Consider the following 21,375-nt stretch of genomic DNA (forward strand, 5'->3'; position numbering starts at 1 on the left):
AGTAAGAAAAAAAAAAGCAGCATAAAATGGAAAACATGAGTACAGTACTGGGCTCTGTAACAGCAGATCGGTTTAGATACTAGAGGTGTTAAACACTCAGTGTGGCTAGATAACAGTGTTTTCTTAACCTTTTCTAATCGTTTGCCAAAGTGATGCCAGAAAGCCCCCTTTTCTGGCACCTACTCTGAAGTGGCCAGTAGGATGAATCATGCTGTGTGAAAGCACACCAGGTCCTTCTTTTGTCTTAAAATACTGCAGCAGGCCAAAGCCTTTCTGAAGGTAAACACGACTCAAAGACAATGCATTAGGAAATCCCCAAATGTAAAATCTCTGCTTCTTCATCGTTTATTTCTCAGTCTCCCATCAGATCTCACAAATGAAAATGCCAATAATGACAAATAATAATGGATCGGTTGTAACCTAGTGTAACAGCTTGGCTCTCTGTTCTTAGCATGTTTTCCCAGTGAAATCTGTTACAAGGTCCCACAGGAAATGAATCTGGTTCAGTCAGGATCCCTGCTGAACTAAATTTAAGAACACTGGAGTGGTCCCAAACACATGGAGCCATTTCTAACCATTCGACCTCCTGGTAGCACTGGTTTATTGATCCTGGGGACCTTATCGAGCTAGGTCCTTAAAAATTATCCCAGAGAGTATGCTCCCACAAAAGGGAATGCCATTTCCATCCTAAAAGCTCTTGCTTTCCTTTCCAGCATCCTCTGGGATAGATTCCTTGCTTGCCTGGGCTAGCAGCAGTTAGACATACCCCCTGAACCCCACTACCACAATGCCTTCTCCGGTCCGGGCTGAAGAGGGTGACTTCCTTGAACCAGACAGGTTGTGCAGGTACAGTATTACTGTCTCCTCTTCTTCAAATGCTCTCCAGATCTTTTCATACTGCGCTGCTCGAAGCTGTATACAGCCCCTCTCCCTGCAGTAAATGAAAGCACATTACATGGGATTAACATTACCTATATGTGTATTCTGTTAACTGTTTTAGTTGACTCATCAGCTGCCCTTTTCCAGATAACAGAAGGAAACTGAGTTTTTTATTCAGCCGCTTCTTTAAAGTTCAGTTCCTCCCATTTGACATTTATGATGTACATGTTTTCATCATGTTATGCTTCGGTCTTGCTTACAGTGAATTTTGTGTGTCTTCTGATTTTGGGGGGGGTTCTGTAGTCTAGAGTTACCTGGGGTCCTGGGAGATAGGGGGCCAGTGAAGACCAAGAAAATAGGACCTCAAAACCTCAACGCTGTGTCCTAAGACAGCCCTGCTCTGTCACTCTCTTACTGCTGGAAATCATCTTCTTTTCATTACAGTGGAAAAGCTTTGTTTCCCGGTTTGAGGTTCCACTTTCACAGTGGGGCCGTTTGTTAAAAACAGCGTTTCTAATATTGACATCATTGTTAGTAGAACTAGAAGTGTTTCCGTTTTACATTCATGTGAGTTTAAATTGGAAGGAGTCGTCCCTGATTAAGGATACAGATAGAACTGTGGGCTCCCACCTTGTCTGGATGCCTCTGAGAATTGGATATTCAGAAGTTGACACAGGAAGGCTTTCCCAGTTCTCTTCCTTAGGTAAAAGCTAAACATTCACCGCGGGCCTGCAGGACATGTGATTTCCCATTAACCGCTCACATTGGGGGAAAATGTACAACTCTAGGTCTCTGGTGTTTTTCCCAGGCAGTAGCGGGTGTCACCCGTGCTTTATGACAGGGAGGAAAGGGCATTTTAAGGAGCCTGCCCCAGGCCTAACAGTAGGGGGATCTCCAGAGTCACCTGCCTGAGGACGAGAGTGGCTTTACCAGTGTCCCAGTGCCGGTCTGGTCACAGGTGAAATGTTCTGTCCCCGTTCTCTCGCCTCGTGGGGCCGCTGCTACCGAGAGACTGAGCCTGCTCGCTCCCCGCAGGATATAAGATATTGGGGCGCTCTGCCAGCTCGCTTCCCGCAGGATACAAGACATTGGGGCGCTCTGCCGGAGCCTGGCTCTCCAACCCACTGCACACGAGCCCCGGGTCACGCGTGTCCAGCGTGTGCTGGACCCCCAGTCCTACCGATCAGGTGCAGGAGGGGGGGACATCTTCGACTTTCAGTTCGTCAAAAAAGACCCTTCCCCGACCCGACTCGACCCACTTTATTTTAAAATCCGTACCAAAACGTATTAACCCCCTCTAATATTTGCCCAGGGGTTCAGCACTGCAGAATAGACAGCAGTTATTCTTTCCAAACAACTCCAGACTCCAACGCCTATTTACTTAAACTGCCTTTTACACTAAAATCTCCTTGGCGAGAAAAGCCTGGTACTGTATGTACTACGCAATGATGTCACGTCGAATCTTTTTGAATCATCGAAAAAATACCCCGCGACGTGGGTTTATTTTAACACCCATTCAATAAAAAGTACAACTGCTGCCCAGTTTGACATACGGTACTTTTCCCTCCCAATATGCATCGATTTCGTAATAAGTCTGCAAAACAACGTTGCGAAATTGTAAACAGTGTGAAAAAAAACCGAAAGCTGCTGTATCCTTATCAAGGTTATTTTTTTTTATTATAACATTCAAATTATTTTTTAGAAGGGGGAAGTTAATGGACACTGTATTGCACGGAGACATCGGGGCGTCCGGGCTCCCGGAGCGAGTTTATTATGAGAGACGCTCCGGCCGCAGACAGAATAGGAATAAAGAGACAAAAACTCAAAAAGTAGCCTTTAAAACTGTCACACAGCGGCAGATAACGAGATATAAATAAAAGCTGTAAAAGGTAGGGAACTTCCATTTACACTATACGGTAGATACACTCCGCAGTTTCTCTTTCGTTAGTGGTGATGAGCTGCAGGTCATCTGCAACAGTTATTTCTCTTTATTTTTAGACTCTCCGATGGTACCTGTAAAGAACGCGGACTATTTCTGACTGCAAGGCAAAAACTGCAACGAGCGAGCTTGCTTTTCTGACAAGACCCGGAGTTTGCAGGCGTTTCTTGTTTCGTCAAACGTACAATACGTACTGTGTGGGCTTTAATATGCCAGAAATTTCCATTGGTGAGGTTGCGTTACACATGCTAAAACCATGACTTCGGAACGCGTTCGTACTAGTTTATAACACGAAATTCAGTGTGTGTCAGCAACACAAAAGCATTTACTTATACCACCGTCCTGCTGCGCATTTAAATAGGGGAAGTGAACTGTAAAACAGCATGCGAATGGTTATTTTGAAAATGTATGTACAAAAGCGAGCTTACCACGAGGAAAGCGCCCCTTGAAGTTGTATTCGCTTTAGGGAATGTAGTATACCGCACGTATCTAAAAAATAAAAAAGTCCCGAGAGAGCAATACTTCCCACGGTCAGGAGTAACTCAATAATCTTCTTCTGGAGGGGGAGGGGGGGTGTAGCATTTCCAGTAAAGAAAACGCATCAAGGTTAAGCAAATCAGCTACCAAAAAGCGGGGGAATTTAAAAAGATTGTACAGGTTGTAGTTGAAGATTAAAGCGTGCTTCTGTTGTCATTTAATGGCAACGTGTCATGAAAACTGGGCTTTCCCGCAGAAGCACGGCCTACTTTGAATAGCCCCGCCCCTTCGCATTAAAAAAATGACGACACGGGGTCATGCTGTCACACGAACAGTGAAGGTCTTTGATATCGGTCATTACTCTGGAGCTGCTTCTTCACTGCTGAGTGCACCTTTCATTTGTATTTATTTTTTAAACATCTCTCCACGATGTAAGTACGGATGTGTTTTTGAAATTCTATATAACAAGTGTGTAAGAGTAGATATTAAAAATGCATTTCACTTGGCGTGATGCCGGTGAATCTCATTTTGACGTTACAGGTAATTTGTCAGTGCAGCTGTCATGTTGATCTCAGTAACGATGGCGATATTGAACAAAACGAATGAGTCCTGCCTCTTCTATGAAGTTGTACCGACTGTACACAGCAGCTTTAGGATAGAGGATTTGGTGGGGTGAGGGTTTCCTCTCAGGTGATGGGAGTTTTCCTGTAAACAGTGTTTAGCAGGACCCAGAGTTTCCTCTGAGATTCAATACCTGCAACGAACTTTGATAACTATAGTTTATTTTTTCTACGGTTGATCAGTGTTCAGCTTGCTGTTCCAGGGTTTGCTTTATTCTAGTTTTATTCCTCATTCTTTTTTGGAAAGTGTGAGGTCTGTGCCACAGTGGTTTCTCCAAATTTAAGTGGAACATCTACTATTAAAAAGGGGGAAGCTATATAATTACACACAGCTTGCCAGTCCTGTTTTAAACCACTAGTGGCAAAAAAAAACATGTGGATTTGCAGGCTGTGCCAAGTCTGTTTAGTTATTGATGGAAGTATGTCAGTAGTTCATTTATTCATACTTAAAATATTTTTCATAGACTTAAAAGATTTTTTAATTACAGTTTAATTCAAAATAAAAAAAAGAGTGGAGTGGTTTTCAGAGTGAGAGTCCACAGAGTTGGTTTTATAATTGTCCAAAAGAGAACCCAGAACAGCTGGCTCAAGTATTGACTTGTTGAACTTTGTTTTCTCACACCTGGAAATTCAATACGCAAAATAGCTGGCCCTGCAGAGCCAGAATGGATGTGTAAAGGATTGGTGGGGGGGGGAATGTATACATATCGGGACCGGTCAGGCATTTACAGGAAAGAAACCTAATTCCAATCCAGCCTCCCTGAACAGTCATTCCGCAGATCAGCTGCTGCTCCTCTCTGGAATGACAGTCATTCACTGTCGGCGGGAATGTCCCTGCCCACTCAGCTCACTGAGGAGCACAGAGAGGGATTTTGTGGCATGCCGGCTGGGAATGACGGGACAGCCAGCTGTGAGTGAAGCTGACAGATGATCGCAGGCCGAGGGCCAGCGGAGGGAAGCCAGGTTTGTTGGGAAGGGAAAATACAGGGCCTGATGCTTCTCTCCCTTTGAAATCAGCTTTGTGAGGAGAGCGACCCCCCCCACCCTGCACCAGACAGTCACCCCATCTGCCAGGACCTGCCTCTTTATCTCGGGGAAACCGCAAGCAAGCCCGCACGTGTGCAGTCGGGATTCTCGGAGCGCGTGAGGGGTACGGAAAGCGGAGCAGAGACATGGGGGTGACCGGGGGGCTCCTGCTGCACCTGCTGGCGGTGGTCTTGCTCGCAAGCGGCCGCGCGGAGGACGTGGGCTGTAAGAAGTGGACACCCTGTGAGAAAGACCAAGGCCAGGTGTGCTGTGAAGAGTGCCACAAAGGTAAGACTGCCTTGACAGGCAGGGGGCGCTCTGCCCTGCTTCTGCCTTCTCCCCCCGCCTGTGCCGTGCGTCCACTGTTGGGCTTCTTAGCTAGCCGGTAGACCTCATGGCTCCCCGAGCCGCGCAGGAAGGAAACTTGCTTCACAGCACCAAGAGCCGCTGCTGTAAGAGGCTTGGCTTGGTTTCACAGTGAGATTCCTCTCACAGTGAGATTCAGCGATGAGTAACGATTGTTAAAAAATATGACAGAGGCTGGAGGAATGCAGTACTGTGCGCACCAGGTGTCTATTCCCTGAGCTACGCTCTTGTTAGCTGTGCTGGATGAGCGCCCAGCACTTCTGCAATAGAATTGGACCTAAAAAAGTATAATACTAATTGTGCAGCAGCTCCTTTCTGGTGATGAAGGATGTGAAGAACTGGTGATTGCAGTTGTTCAGAGTCTCTAATGAAGTATTCCTGAAAGGCAGCTCCTTTCGCCAAAGTTTACATTTTCACCAAAAGAAAGCATTTGTTTCTTAATCTTGTCCTGCTCATCTGCTCATCAATAAGCCCACATTGAACTTACATACTTTTTGGCATTCTGTATATATGTACTGTATACCACACATACATTTAAATGCATGAAATGGATTCATGTGATGGGATAAGTTAGCAGTGAAAATCTAAAGACGTCCTCAGGCCAGTTTTTTGTTTTTCTATCAGATCCTGGGTTAGAGTATGTACTTCACTTGATTCCACAGAGTGCATAGCGAAGTATTACTCAGGCTCTGAGGTGAAACCCCAGGGCAGACAGTAGCGACAGTAGCTGCGCTGCCACAGAGGGCGAGACATGCGTCATTCATTCAGCAGCTGGTGACCGTGACTCTTGCCGGCCGCTTTGCAACCTCAGACTTTCCTGGCCTTGTCATCCCCCGGGCGGCAGGCTGCTCACGGTGACACAGCGCCTCCCACTCTGGATTACCTGATTTTACAGATCTGCCTCGGCGAACGCGAACGCGCGAGAGGAGGGATTTTCACCTGCACCGTCTGACCCGCGCCTGCGGTAGCGCCTCACCGAGCTCCGAGTTCAGGCAGGGGTTGGTCGTTCTCGATCTGCAGGGTGTTTTGTGTCAGTCAGGAAGCCTCTGCTCTGTGATCAGATTGGATGATTTGCCCTATTTTACATGTTTCAAACAACACCCCCCCCCCAAAAACGGGAGACTGGGTAATAACTTCTAGCCAGTTTTAAAAAGTACTTCTGTGGTCCTGCCTTGTTAATGCACTGATGATCTTATTTAAGAAGAAGTTGGCTTGGTTACTTCAGATAGTGTAGTGGAGTATATTTTTTTGTGCATTCTTTTTTGGTGGTTTTGCTCTCCGAAAGTTTCTTCAGCCAGGGGATTGCCATTTAAAGAGAAGTACATACTAACATTGGGCACCTCAGATGTGAAAGTCGTTTTGAAAGCCAGTGTGACAGGAGATAAGGCAGGCATTGAGATAGCTTTGGGCGAAATGGAGAGGAAGTGAAATTCTGCGAATGTTTGATTTTGGCAGCTGGCAAAACCTACTAATACCAAACCCATCAGATGAACAGCGGAGTGTATCAAACCAATAAAGGAATGTACAGTGGTATTTTTTCAGAAATCCCATGGTATATCAGCCAGTAATGAGTCAGCTGAAAAAGAAAAGCACCATAGTAACATTTTTGCTTGGGATAAGCCTTGTGACTCCCCGTGTGTCTTTTCAAAATGTTTCAAAATGTGTCTTTTACTACCGTTGAGTAAATATGATATTGCATTTTTTAAAGACTCTGTGTCCTTTGGCTATAAATTAATTTTGATTATCCACTGACAAGCAAGTTAGTGTAACAGGATCATTCCACTTTTAGGTTTTCATAAGCGTGGGATACCATTTTTCAGGTATTTTTAAGTCCGTCCAGAAAACAATGTGAAAACCAGTCCAGCCAGTCCCAGGAAAACAGGTTTGAGATGATTTCAATGCGGCAGCAATGCGGTGTGATGGTTAGGGCTCCAGCCCCCAGAAGGCTGTGGGTTCAAATCCCTAGTCCTTTTGTACCAATCTCGATTGCACCAGTAAATGCTCTGCTGTATAAACAGGTCATATGCCCATCACAGTGTCTGAAAATCTGTTTTCAGTTGACTTATCTGGTTAAACAAATGATTTAAAACAAACTAGAAATAAGTGAGCAGTACCGTAGCGCAGTGTACCTGGGGCCCTGGGTTCAGTTCCAGACCTGTGCTATCTGCGTGGAGTTTGTATGTTCTCCCTGTGTTTCCAGCCATTGAAACTGATGAGGGCTTAGAAATGCTTCAATAACGCACCTCCATAATGGCAATTAAATGGTTAATGTGAGAACAGTCAAAAGGAAGACCTTTAAAACCTTTGTTATCTTAACATTAAACGTAGAAGGACTTTGAGTGATTACCAAAATGATTATTAGTTATTATTATTATTGAGTTAGTACCTGTGTCTTGTGCATTTGTCCTCTTATCGTTGCAATCGCTCTTTATCACTTTGACTTGTGCTGCTCAGTTAGCACGACCTGAAATCGCAGAACTGCCGCAGAGCATTCCCGCCGGACCCTTCTTGTACCGATCATTCATGAAGTGGACACCCTGTCTCCCCATGTTGTGTGTGTCGGAGCATGCATCATCAGCAGTCACCCAGATTGGGGCTTGGACTTTTTCTTGTAATGTTAACAAGCCATGCTCACTTCATCTTAACCCGTTCAGACCCCAAATTGTGTTTGGGGGCAGACGCCCTGTGGTTTTTCAGCAAGCGGAGAGACGCCAGCCATCTCTTGGGGCAGTTGGCAGGGGTGAATGGGTTAAACGTTTGAATGTGGGATACCAGTGGAGGAAGTGAGACAAGGAACAGACGGTTGTAGCAAAAAAAAAAGAAAGAACCCTTGGCTATATCCAGACGGCGTACACTAGATATTTTAAGCTGCTGGTGCACTCAGTCTCTTTCTAGAAAAAGAAACCCTTTCAAAACACACATCCAGCTTTGCAGGATTACTGTAGTGAAATGGGACAAATAACCTTATGTAGTGCTTTGAACTTGGGGTTGTGATAAGTGGGAGAAAAAAAACATCAGAGAAGCTGAGTAACACATATATCTGGCTGCCTTCAAAAAGACAAGCTTCAGAGTGCTGGACTCTCTCAGAGCAGTGTCTGTGCTTGTCATCACTAGCCTGCAGCTCAGGCAGGAGACTAATGATGAACAGTTTGGAGTATTCAGGGAGGTGTCTGTGCTTTATGGCCAATGGATACAATAAACACCGACATCAGCAAGACGTCTTTAAGTAATTAAAGAGGGGTGCAGTATACAGATATGGATTTACAACTGAGATTTAAATTAATATTTACAGAAATGCTGCATTTCCCGCAAATGCCTTTGTGAAATTCCCTTTGCTTGGGTACTCTGTATAGTCCTTCAACTTCCTAAAGTGTATATTGGAGGCTGAAAAAAGTACTTGTACAGTAAGTCTTTGTATTTATCAAGGTGACATGGTGTTGCAGTGGTTAGCATTGATACCTGGCAGCGCTGGGGGCCTGTGTTCAGTTCCTGCGGTGCTGTCTGTGTGGAGTTTGTATGTTCTCCGTGTTCATGCTCTGGTTTCTTCCCATAATTCAAAGACGTGCTGGTAGATTACTTAGCTTCTGGGAAAATTGGCCCTGGTGTGAGTGTGTTCATGTCTATGTGCCCTGTGGTGGGCTAGCGTCCCATCCAGGGTGAACCCTGTCTTGCACCCGTTGCATGCAATAGGCTACAGCTTCCTCATGACCCTGAACTAATAAAGTGGTTAGAAAATAAATGGGATGGATATTTGTCATGTTTCTGTTTGAGGTTGGTTTTTAGAAGCAGGAAATCCATGAGTAAGACTCGAATAGAAACTTCCAACAGGTGTTTAGTCTTTCACTTCTGAAATTCAGGGCTCTTTCTTCAGTAATGACATTGACTGCAACAATATAACTATGATACTATTAGTTTTAATGAGTCATTTAAAAACGTGAGCCTGCACTTTGTGGTTTTTATATGACAGAGTTAATCCTGGTTTCTACATAACAAAGAGACTGGCCACAATGACAATACCTAGGATGACCAGAAGAGTTGCCACTGAGAGCCCCCGTCAATGGGTACTTCACAGTAAATCTCTTTATACAACACTGAGTCATTCAATTTCAGATTTCTGAATTTTAATTCTTCTTAAATAATGGATGTTCTATGTCAAGGGTAAGAAAATGTTCAATTGCTGTCCTGGTCTGTGTTCTACAAAACGTGGGAAGCTCTCCATTTCTGTTTGAAGTGCTCTTGGCTGATCATACCCAGGGGAAAAACAAGGTTTCTTATTCATGTAGGGAAGGAGGATGATTCACCTTGCTGCATCTGTGTGTCTGCTTTCAGGGCACCATCTGTCCTACTTCAAATGTGGGCGCGAACCCAAGAACCTGTGCCTCCCGTGTGAGAAGAACACCTACGCGCCCTTCAGCTCCTGCAACTCCTGTCTGAAGTGTTCCACCTGCACAGGTAGGGCCAGGCACAGAGCAGTCCCTGCCAGCTCACTGGCTGAAGTGTTCCACCTGCACAGGTAGGGCCAGGCACAGAGCAGTCCCTGCCAGCTCACTAGCTGAAGTGTTCCACCTGCACAGGTAGGGCCAGGCACAGAGCAGTCCCTGCCAGCTCACTGGCTGAAGTGTTCCACCTGCACAGGTAGGGCCAGGCACAGAGCAGTCCCTGCCAGCTCACTGGCTGAAGTGTTCCACCTGCACAGGTAGGGCCAGGCACAGAGCAGTCCCTGCCAGCTCACTGGCTGAAGTGTTCCACCTGCACAGGTAGGGCCAGGCACAGAGCAGTCCCTGCCAGCTCACTGTCTGACATCCTCCAGCTAGTCTGATAGAAAACCCTGCCTCACCTTGTTTCAGATGTTGGGAGATGGCCCAGCCAGAATCAGAATCAGAATCTGGGAATTCTGTTGACAAAAAAAACGTACTATAAGAATAGCTCAGTTTATCACATGTTTGCAAGGTTACCTATATAGGCAAATGACTGAGGTCAAAGGTCTTGCATGGCAAAGTCCAGGAGTGGTCAGTCCTGGTCCATGGGGAGCTACAGTGCGGTAAACTTTATTTGTAAACTCTAAATCCGTCATTTTCAAGCACTCGGAACCACTTTGTTTTCACCTGTACTGGTGAAATGTTCCATTAAGCTGCCTGGAGATCATTTGAAGTGAAAATACTAATGTGCTACAACTCCTTTGAACCACATCTGGGCCATTCCTGTCCTAAATGAACCAATGAAAACTGATTAAATCAAAACTCATGTATTCCTAATGGATGACCTAGTTGTAACTTATAGCACCTGCTGGAATGTGGCTCTACAGGACGAGGGGTGGCCACCCCTGACATTGACAAAGAAACTGAAGTTCAAAACTCCCGACTCCCTCTTATTATATTATTGCAGTACCTTAATAATAGTGGAATTGCCCAGGTTTCCCCCAAAAAACCTCCACACCTATGTTATAACGATCAGCTATCTGCACAAACATCTTCCTTGGACCATACATGATGCACCGTAGCAGTGATGTGTTTGTGTATGCTGCCTTTTGTGCTTGGTGTTGTGCGTCGCATTTTTTATCAGCTTGTATCGCATCAGAACTTCTGCGTTACATCTGCTTCTCTGTCCTGCTTCCAGGTAAACAGCGAGTGAAAGAAAACTGCACAGCAGACAAGAACACCGTGTGCACGTGTGTGGAGGGGTACCGCTGTGGAGATGAGCAGTGCTCATACTGCGTCAAGGAGTGTGGGAAGGGCGAGGAGCCAGTTAAAAGTAAGGACCCACCATCCCTGTCAATGTATCCCACAAAACTATTATTATTGGTCATAATAACAAAAATGTACCTTACCCTCAGATATTATTCAGTTATAAACAGACCAACACAACAAGAATGCTTAAAAAGTTGTGTTCGGAAAACACTGCGTTTATTGCACTTAGTAACAAAGGGAAAACAAGCCATCATTACAAAATAAAAAGCATTTCATTTGCCCAGAGAGTTCTTAATGTAGTGTCCTGGAGGTCCTGAACTTGGGGCAAAAGCTTTGTAAATGTAGTCAGGAGAAAGTGGATGAAATAGCTACAGGACTCTTGGAATCCAGCAGGATTGCGATAGCTGAGAGACTAACCTTGCAGAAGCTCTCCGGACCCTCATGTGGTCATGCTATGTGACGTGATGACGCAGGGCCTGTCGGCTCTCGTGTCCACTCTCCGAGAGGGCAGCTGGAGACGGGCCTCGAGCCCTTCTCGAGTTGACCAGAGCAAGAAACAGAAGGGCAGTAGTAATCTAGCGCGCGGGTAAGTGCGAGGCACAGAGCCCACGGGTCTCCTTCACAGCGCTTGTTACACAGGCTCTGCGCTCCCACTGGTCAAGGGGGGGTCGACGCCGAGGAAAGTTTGCACAGCAAAAGGGGGAGAAAAAGCGGCCTCTGCCCTTATCACTCTTGCACGCGAGGGTGCAGGGAAATCACGTGGTCGGGAAGGTAGGGAACCGAAAATGAGAAAAATTCCTTGATGCTTCACGGTTACTTTGCGGCGGCAGAAATGCGCTGCCAAGCTGCTCCAGACACGGGATGAGGGCCGCTGGCTCTGTGGGGGTAGGGCTCGGGTGAGCACTAACTCTCGGTGTCTTTGTGCGCAGGGACCTGCCAGCCGTGTCCCCATGGGACCTTCAACGACCAGATGCATAGGAAGTGCAGGAAATGGTCCCAGAGGTAAGTCCCAGAGAAATGCAGTCAAGCCCCCAGTTCAGACAAGGGCGCTCAGATACTAACTGAACGAGACTTGTTTCCTACCAGCATGTAGTGCCATCTAGGCAAAAGAATATACCCGCCCACCTTTAAAGACCAAATCACCTGAGCTGAGCTGCATCAGAGACAAGATGACACTACTGCTGTACCCTTGAGGATACTGGGCTTAGATTGCTCTTGTAAAAGCCCTGCTGTATAAATGTTCCCCAGGTCATCACTGGAAACCATCACTTGTTCTCAATTTGCCCGCCTAGTAATGTACTGTAGATGTAGTAATGTACGTGGTAATGTAGACGCCTCTATCCGTAGTAAAGTGCCTATCTGGGAATGCAGGCACCTGGTGATTTAGTGTATTTAAAGGTCAGAACAGGTGGAGCAAGTTACTTGGCCTTGTTGTTAAAGCTGATACCCTGTTTTGTTTTTTTTTCAAGAAATGGCTGGATGAGATCCTTTAAGATCCATAAGATCAATTAACTGCTAACGACCAAACTACGGTCTAGATGGGCCACATGGCTTCTTTTTGTTTGGAACCTTTCTTACATTCTTTCTTACACAAGGATTCCAGCTGGCATCCTTCGGCAATTCTGAACCGGTACAGCACGGTGTTTGGCAATTCCCAATTAAAAACCTATACGAAATTCTCTTTTTTTTCCCTCCAAAACGTATAGTAGCAATCGGAATATCAGTTGAAGGGTAAAGAATCACGAGGAGGCTGGGAATGTTTGCTGTGGGAGAACTGCTGCGAGTGCCGCTGTCCTGTGAAGTTCAGAGACTGAGATGAGAGCAGTGCTCATGTTGGCAATAAGTGCTGTCCTTATTGGCGTGACCGATTCCTCCCTGATCTCTGGCTCTTCCAGCTGCAATAACAGCCAGGTGATTGTTCAAGAAGGAACGGACAAGACTGACATTGTGTGCGGACACCTTCCAGTCACAGTGATGTCGACGGCCAGTCCCAGCATCATCACCCTGCCTTCAATTCCAAGACCAGGTGAGGCTCTTAGATCGCGCCAGTGTCCGAGCTTTTAAACTAGCTTCCAAACACCTGCAGGAAATATCCATGTGTAGGACACCATCGGTTCTTCTAACCTGCATGTTTCAGTCAATGTTAAAAATGAACTCAGGCTTGCATGCTTGTATAAACTGCTCCCTGCCTCCTAGCCCTACGATCTATGCAGTGTTTATGAGCTATTCTGTCTGTTCAAATTTTGCTTTTTTTATAGTTCTGTGTATATTTTATAGATGCAATACCGGGATGTTACTGATTTTCCAATGGCACTGATAGTCTTTTGTTCCTGTTCTGATTTCGCGAATTGCCGGTCTGTTTCCTTGGAGTTCAGGTCGGGCCTGACAGCCCTCCCAATCCCCAGGCACAACTGACCTGAAGGGCACTGAGGAGCCTGTAGCTTGTCCAATGACAAAGGGCTCCGACAGGTGACCACCTCTGAGAATCGTGTTCACATTGTCCCGCTGCAGTACAGGTGTGGAAACAAACCGAGCTGATTAAGAGCTTCTCTGGCATGGAGAAAAATACTTGTCCTGTTAACAGACCACTGAGGCAGACTCTAAAACAAGAGCAGCCGCAGCTACAAGGAGCGTAGGGAGATCAAACATAGAACCGAAAATATTTGCGTTGCCTGACTGATATAGCATTCCCATGTGGTGTTATGCAAATGCAGATATCTAGGAACACACAAGGAGTTTCTCTGTCTTTTCATTCATTCGGTGACTTTCACTAGAGCTGATTGCGCAGTCGTTAGGATGTTGCACTTACTGAGCAGTTTCACTCTTGCTGGAAGTCAAAAGGTTAATCTGATTGTGGTTTCTCTGGTTTTTCTTGTGGGGTTGTGGAAACTGGAAGTCTCTTGCTCTTTAATGAACCCTGGAAGGACAAGCTTCAACGGCGATGCTTTCACAAATTCTGCGGCGCTGGTTGGGAAAGGGGAAGAGAGGGCATCGGGCCAAGTGTGAATGGGCTCAGGCTGCGCTGAGTTCCACAGACACAAATAAGGCTCCGTTTGCTCAGACATGAACAGAATTCGGGGCAAAACCTCAGTTGTTGCAAGACACTCTTCCCAATAATTTCAGGTGTAGCAAGCTGCAAGTTACTTTATATAAGACAACACACATTCCCGGATACTTATTGCATGTCTGACTATTTTGAACTTAGTTGCAGTTAAAATAATATAATTGATTTTTTTTACAGCATGGTTCGTATAGTCCTGCACTTTGTACAAGAGTCTGCAGTGTAGAGAAAATGAAACAGATCAGAATGTTAGGCAGTAGGGGGTTTGTTTCACTTGCCTGACTTATAATGTGTCCCACCTGCTTTCTACACAAAAATAAGGTGTTTTGGCCAAAGCAGTTCAGAGTGGTGGGTGATCACTGCTGTCGGGAGGTTACCGATTCAAAATTCAAGGCTGTTCCACTTTGGTGTTGTGCCATTGGACCAAGTGGCCAGCCATGACAGCTGATGCCAAAGCTGTTCGAAATTCATTGCCAGGAGGTCAGCGGTGTGGCTGCACTCACAACTTCGGTGAACTGGGCGGGTGTAAACAGGACAGAAGCAGAATTGGATGTGGGGCCGAAGGACCCCCTTTGATCTTCAGTCCTCCTTGCTGACTCATGGGCTGGAGTACAATTTCTCCTCATTCCTCTGTGTCATTTTCATGACTTGATGAATGACGCTTTCTCTGTTCTTTTATGTTCGCCAGTGCGGTTTCGTACAGCAGAATAACCTCACAACCTCTTATTTGCAGGATCAGATGCACAACACACTTGTGTAAGATCAGCCTCCCTCTGTCCTAATTGTTTAGAAACTTGTTGGGTGTGCAAGTGGAGCCCGTTCCTGTGCAGACAGCTTCCTCACAACTTGCAAGCATTCTCTTTCCTAGAATGAGTCACGCTACTGAAACTAGGACAGCCCAAGTCATAATTTTTCATTCTTTTAACGAAACAAATGAAGTAATATACTCGCTATACTCAGCATAAAAGTCCAGGAAGAATAATGCACAAACATTGAGAGTGCAGAGGGATGAATTTTTGTGGTGGCGACGTATACTCCTCTCTCACTATCTGGCAGCAGAACAAACAGAACGGGATATAAAATGGGAGTTCAGTTCATTTCCAGCCATATCCCACGCAGTGCACTACACAAGCTAGCATTTTTACAAGATTGCAGATTTTACAGTTGGATGCTTTTACATTGTGCAACTGCTGATGCAGAAAGTCTATTTTTATCGCCGTCATGACTCAGGTTACAACTTAAATTAGCTTTCTGGGTTTTGAAATGCCTGGTATAAGGCCTTATCTTACAAGACTAGCCTGATACCAGACGGATTCCAGAAACTAACTCCCAACTGTGTGCACACTTGCGTTGCACAATAGACTGGTGTTGAAAGACATTTGAGCTGAGTGAATGTGCGTGCCCTTATGTGCCCTCAATGACGGGGGTTATTGCTGTCTGGTTTGCCCCACTTACAACCCAGGAACCTGCTTTCTCGCCAGGAAACCTCTGACCTGGGTCGTGATCCTAGTCAGAGCCCTTTGTGCGGAGATGGAGAAGCTCTTGGGTCCATGTCAGATTTGCTGTGCTGCAGGTTCTAACGGACATAAGAACTTAAGAAAGTAAAAATGAGAGGAGGCACAACTTGTGTTTTTGTCTTGTTTAGCAACCCTAGCAGGTACTTAAAGCCTTTCAGAGGTTCTGCTTTTGCAGGGAGTCCAGGCAGTTTCTTCTAGACTGCTGCGGCCCGTGTAAGGAAGTGTCTCTGTCCTGAAAGCTCCTGGTCATCATGCCCCCTCCTGTGTCCTTGGTCCTTGTGTCATTTTTCATCTAGAAAACATCCTCTTGATTAACTTGGTCAGTCGCATGAGGCTATTATTATTCTGTTTGGAAAACCTCAAAAACTCTCTGCCAATTCTTGTGCTCTGTCCTAAGCAGTCTGGGCATGCAGGACTGAATTCTGTCTGTGGTATGTGTGCAGTGTGTGTCCGATTGTGTGTATGATTGTGTACGCTGTGGCAGCAGTGTGTGTGTGTGTCATGTGTGTACGCTGTGGCAACGGTGTGTGTGTGTGTGTGTGTGTGTGTGATATCTGTGTCGTGTGTACACTGTGGCAGCGGTGTCATGCTAAGCGTCTGTGTTTTGATTGCAGATGGAACAGAGAGACTCGCAGCCCTGATAGCAGCCATGTGTCTGGGCCTGGGCGCCTTCATCATGGTCACCATCTGCATCCTGGCCAACCGCAGGAAAGGCAGCAAGGAGCCCCTGCCAGGTGAGGCTTCTCTTTCCCGCGGCGCCGTGTCAGATCAGCGTGTCCTTCCGCCCTCCCGCGGCGACCTGACCGTTGTGTAACGTGGCCTCTCTCTCGCCCTCCCGCTGCAGAGTCTTCCCAGCGTGCCGTGCGAGAGGAGGAGGACTGCTGCAGCTGCCACGGCCCCCAGCAGGAGCAGGGCAGCAGCATGGAGTCGGTGGACTCCGAGACCAAGCTGGTGTGACGGGGCGAGGCTGGCAGGGACCAAGCGGGCGAACTGGAATTTCTCCCCGCCCCCTTCCACTGTCCTTACTGGGTCGAGCTGGGCTGTGCGTCAGGGAGCAAGGTCAAGGTAGATCCGGACCAGACGTGTGTGTGTGCGTGTTTCCTCACTGATGTGGCAGGTGACCGTGTTCCAGCCACGAGTTTCACAGGTTGAGCTTGGGCTACACCATGCGCCACGCCTTATGGACTTCCTCGTACCGGCTCTGTCTGGACAGCTTGTGTGCAGGATTGGTGCTTCTACCTGTTCCTTTCGGGTCAAGAGAATTGCTCTGTGGACAGTGGGCGGGGAGATTCAACAGGATTTCAAAATTGTTCAGCTTGTGTTCCTGTGCAGTGGGGGGGTGCGGTTAGAGTTCCTGCTGGTAGTACTGAACTCCTGTAATATTTATTGCAATACTAATGTAGCCAAAAAATATACCCTGTCTTCTTTGATTTAGGACACAGGTGCCCATCTCCTCTCCTGGAGGGTGGCTGTGTCCGCAGGTTTTCACTGCAGCTCGGCTCTTAACCAGGCATTCCTGGCCTCGGTAGAGTGGTGCAGCAGCTGCTCCTAGCTCTTCAGGAGCTGCTCATTTAAAGCAAGACCTGGAGGACTGAACCCCAGTCCTGGAGAGGGGCAGCCCTGTTTTTAGGAGTGTTACTGGGGACTTTGACTCTGACTGGTGCTTCTTACAATTTACAGTTTAAAAGACATAAGTAGTCAGCTACCCTGAAGCAGAGTTGCCCATAACAGATGAAACCATATTTTTCACGTGCTGAATTTATTTAAGAAACCGCGCTGTCGTACTTTAATGTGCTTTGGACTCCCTAATTCCACATTCAAGGGCGCAACCTAAAGTTTTGTAACAGCAATGTGCTACTGTTACTCGCTCCAAAAAAACAGCTGCAGTTCAAGCCGCACCTGCATTTGAAACACTGTGAACTTAGACACACCAGTACCACTCACTAAGGATTTAATCAGCCACAACCAGCAAAGATAAGCCTGATTCCAATTTTAATTACCAGCCAGTTAAATGAGAAGCAAGTTTTTTTTTAATCATTTGTTCTATAAGGTAGACTCTCTCCTGTCCTTAGAGTTAGAACATCCGTCCTTTCTGAGAGTCCTAGCTGAGTTCCTAACCTGCATTCCAAAGGCGCACTAGTCCAGAAGCTCTGTAGTTAAAGTTCAGTATACTGAATGCCTGTCCTGACCCTGACATTCTAATTATTGTTTTAAGTGGAGTAACGTTTGGATAATGGCCGAGACCCTCGCTGTGCTGATTAAATCGTTTTTCGACTTGATGGACCCTGTTCATCAGGGTACGACCTTCTGGTTACTGCCACTTCACAACTATGAGCAGGAGGAGGAGTAGAGAAAACCACGAACAGACGTGTTTGAGTAGAGCTGAGGGGGGGAAAAAAAGTCTCGAGCACAGTCTTAAAACTTCGTACCACCATTTCAGATACACCACACCTCACAGCTTTGTTGTGCATCGTGCTGAGACACTATATCATTTCTGAGTGTGGTTATTAACACTGCAGCACCGAACTGTATTTTTATCACTTTGTCTACTAAGGGGAAGGAGCTGCAAAAGTATCTCGGTATCTCTGTAGGTACTGGGAAGAAAACATAGTCGTGCTACAAGTTTTACTGGATTGGAAATGGAGTTTCCACTTTTCTAAGTCCTATAAATCAGGGTTAAGACAAAGGCGTCAAGAAATTGAAAATGCGAGCTATTAATAGAATAATGAGTACTATTCAGTGGTGGTTTTTTTTTTAAGAGGCGGGGAATGTCTCGGTTTTGCACTGCACTGAAAAAAGGAAAGCTTGATGAGTACACTGTTTCCAGTCAGGGTTACATGTCTTGTTAATACCCTGAAGCCGTCAGCCGAGCGCAGGGCTGGCGGTTGGCGCTGCCAGTCCTCCCGCTGCCCTTTCAGCTCAGCACGTGCGCAGGCAGCGCTGGGGCGGGCGGGGAAGCTGGAGACCACAAGCCGTCTCCTCAGCGCGAAGGCTTCCTGGCTCTGCGTCACAGTCGCCCGTGCATTTCGGCGTTCCTGGAACACGCCCTGGGGCTGGGGTTCCCCCTGAGCACGGACACGGGGCTCCGGCCATGTGCTAGTGGCGGGGGGGGACACTGGAATTCATGTTCCAGAGGGGACTCCTTTCTGAGGGATGTTTTGGTGAGGGTTGGATGCTGAAGTGTGAGGGTGTTTAGCCACGGTTAAATGAGGGATACCTCCACTGACCGAAAGGGGCAGCTGGCTTACGATTGGAGAACCGGAACAGAAGGAATTGCCAGGAATTGTCACCATTTCCTGCAAATCTGAGTGTTGGAATCTGGATGGGTCTGCAGGTAGTTGTGCAAGATCTACAAAAACTTCTCGTTACCTAGAGTCAGAGCCCGAGATAAAGGTTTCCCCCCCGGCATCTGGAAAACAGAGCAGAGGAGCAGCTGTCTGTTACACAACAGAGGCTCGGCGGAAGACACTTAAGGGCAGGGTTTACTAGCGTTACAGGGAATTCCTGGTGTCACTTGCCACCCTGATAACAGTTTGAGTGGCATAACATCACGGCACACGTCAAACTTAAAAGGCCATTGTGGTCCATGTTATTGACCTTGTAATTGTCAGGTTTGCACATTAAACATGCAGTCATGAGGAAAGACCTCGTTGGCAAGCAATTTTTTAAGCCTACTGCAAAAGTAGGACTTTGTACAGTTGCTCCAGTTTGCAGTACTCAACTTGCAGTAAAAGAGCACATCAGTCACACTCGTGATAAAAAGAACAATACTTCCCTTCATGCTTCCCTTTACCCTGTATTCTGCCTTACCTCAGGAACCTGTCACCTGTACAAGACAGCGTACAACTTCATTGTTTTACAACTGAGTGAAATGTAATGGACAGAAGCGTCGTAGTGTAATGTTTTTCCAATTACTCGTGACGGGAGCAATTCCCAACTGTAGCCGCACAGAAGCTTGACAGGGCATGACACTCATGCAGATGGCAGACAGTTACACAATGGGATTGTATTAGGACAGGCCTCTGTTGTTCTGTATTACCCTCCAGGTGTGGGGTTTGGGTTTCAGCCCTGTTGTACAAGCAGGAAATGACACTTTGGAATACACTTACAGTATTACAGCTCATAACGCGATTATCCCACTTATCCTCATGTGAAACCTAATCCATCCTATGCACAACGCGTCTTAGATCTTGGACAGAGACGGGAAGAGTTTTTCCACAAGTGAATCTTAAACAAGCTGAGCATATGGAGCTTTTCAGGGCAGCTGTAACAGCTGATCGCCTCCCCTAGTGAAGAACAGGGAATGCAGGGACGACGAGCTGGAGTTTCTTTCAGACATTACATCCCAAACGATTCCAGACTGCTCCACGGGTAGGAGAAGGCCAGGACAGTATACCCTCTGACCTGGTGCACTTAAAAAGACTGTGGCTGTCAAGGAATATGCAGTAAAAGTGTACTTAACAGACATTCCAAGACCAGAAGACATCGTGCCTGAGTGTACTTTTTTTTAATCAAAACATAATCTAGTACTTAAGACAGACAGCAGCTGAAGAGGAAATGTGTGAAAATGTCAGGCAAAATGTACTACTTTTAAAGTGATGTTGTGCAATAGTTTATTGAATCTAAGATTCACCAGAATTTCTCTATTGTTATGGGAGTGTCTGGAAGCAGGGCTTTTCCTGTGGAAATTTACCACAAAGTGGAATATATTTGAGTTTTTATGTTGCAACTGTGATGTTTATACAAGTTTTGAGTTTGCCTTATTTTGAGGGAAACTACTGTAAGACTTTATCACTTGGAATACTTTTAATACAAACGGTCACTTTCAAGGCAGACTTGGTGTTGCCATCACTACTTGTGAAATATTTGGTGGAATTTCATTTAGTAGTGTAGAACATGTGACAGTTTTAGTGTATTTTTGTAAAAACAAATTGTGAACATTAACTAAACACTGGCAAAATAAACTACTGTTTGATACACGTTTAAATTTACATAAACTCTAGCCCTTGAAATAGAGTTGCATACTGAGTTACATCAAAAATACAAATGCACTTGGTTCAAGCATTTTTAATGCTTCTCAGAATACGCTAGTCTTGACAAGCTTGAAAGCACAGACACGAGGCACTGCCTCATACCTTATGATTAATTCTGATGTTATAATTATTTTGTAGTTTTGTAATACATTGTGAAGTGAGATCATTTAAAAAGCTACCATTTGTAGCTCACAAAATAATAAGCCACTATCTGTTTCCAGGAAATAGCAGGAAAATCATCCAAGTTTTTGTATAAACCTATTGTATTGTGTATGTCTGTGTTGATACATGTAAATGTTTCTCTTTTAATTAACAGTATGTGACAAACCATTGTTTCTGCCATGATGTGTAAAATATTTTCAATTATAGCTATTATATACATTTTTATAGAGCTGATTTTTGCTACAACATGAAAGTATCAATGTCTGTTTTTGGATTCTGAATTACTTTTACTTTCAACATATTTTAAAAAAATATTTTTATAGAAAAGAGTATTCAAATTATTTCTACAAAGGATACAAATAAACTGCATTGGTTTTCAAACCTGAGTGGGTGCATTTATTTTGGATGATGGAATTTTCTTTGAAGAGGGATAGATAGGTACTGTAAGACTATTGATCCCAAAGGGAAATTGATGATTTCCCTTCAACCCATTAAACACCTTGGTGCTTCTGGTGAGGTCTCTACCCCTGGTCCTGAAAGCCTTGATCCAACTAAATCACCAATTTAGTTGAAGGAGTGAGATCGACTTCATTGATTTGAGTTGCTAA

General features: G+C 45.7%; 1 protein-coding gene and 1 long non-coding RNA gene across 2 annotated transcripts; one reads left to right on the forward strand and one right to left on the reverse strand.

The window, feature by feature from the left end:
- Positions 1-304: 304 nt before the first annotated feature.
- On the reverse strand, positions 305-3,529 carry LOC148817480 (uncharacterized). The gene is made up of 2 exons (XR_016094597.1): positions 3,247-3,529; positions 305-931 (listed from the first exon to the last, which is right to left on the reverse strand). It is a non-coding gene; the product is annotated as an uncharacterized LOC148817480 (long non-coding RNA).
- A 90-nt stretch (positions 3,530-3,619) lies between these two features.
- Positions 3,620-17,060, forward strand: tnfrsf9b (tumor necrosis factor receptor superfamily, member 9b). The gene is made up of 8 exons (XM_088938225.1): positions 3,620-3,726; positions 4,933-5,229; positions 9,637-9,759; positions 10,924-11,058; positions 11,924-11,996; positions 12,890-13,020; positions 16,187-16,306; positions 16,417-17,060. Exons 2-8 carry the CDS (start codon positions 5,088-5,090, stop codon positions 16,527-16,529), a joined length of 837 nt encoding a protein of 278 aa, XP_088794351.1. The 5' UTR covers positions 3,620-3,726; positions 4,933-5,087; the 3' UTR covers positions 16,530-17,060.
- Positions 17,061-21,375: the final 4,315 nt, after the last annotated feature.

The sequence above is a fragment of the Atractosteus spatula genome, chromosome 20 (genome assembly GCF_055471065.1).
Source record: "Atractosteus spatula isolate fAtrSpa1 chromosome 20, fAtrSpa1.hap1, whole genome shotgun sequence".
NCBI classification, from domain to species: Eukaryota; Metazoa; Chordata; class Actinopteri; order Semionotiformes; family Lepisosteidae; genus Atractosteus; species Atractosteus spatula.

Excerpts from the sequence above, each read along its gene's own strand:
- tnfrsf9b (XM_088938225.1), top strand. The coding sequence starts at position 5,088 with ATGGGGGTGACCGGGGGGCTCCTGCTGCACCTGCTGGCGGTGGTCTTG. Across the intron at positions 5,230-9,636 it reads CTGTGAAGAGTGCCACAAAG|GGCACCATCTGTCCTACTTC; the intron begins GTAAGACTGCCT and ends GTCTGCTTTCAG. Across the intron at positions 11,997-12,889 it reads TGCAGGAAATGGTCCCAGAG|CTGCAATAACAGCCAGGTGA; the intron begins GTAAGTCCCAGA and ends TGGCTCTTCCAG.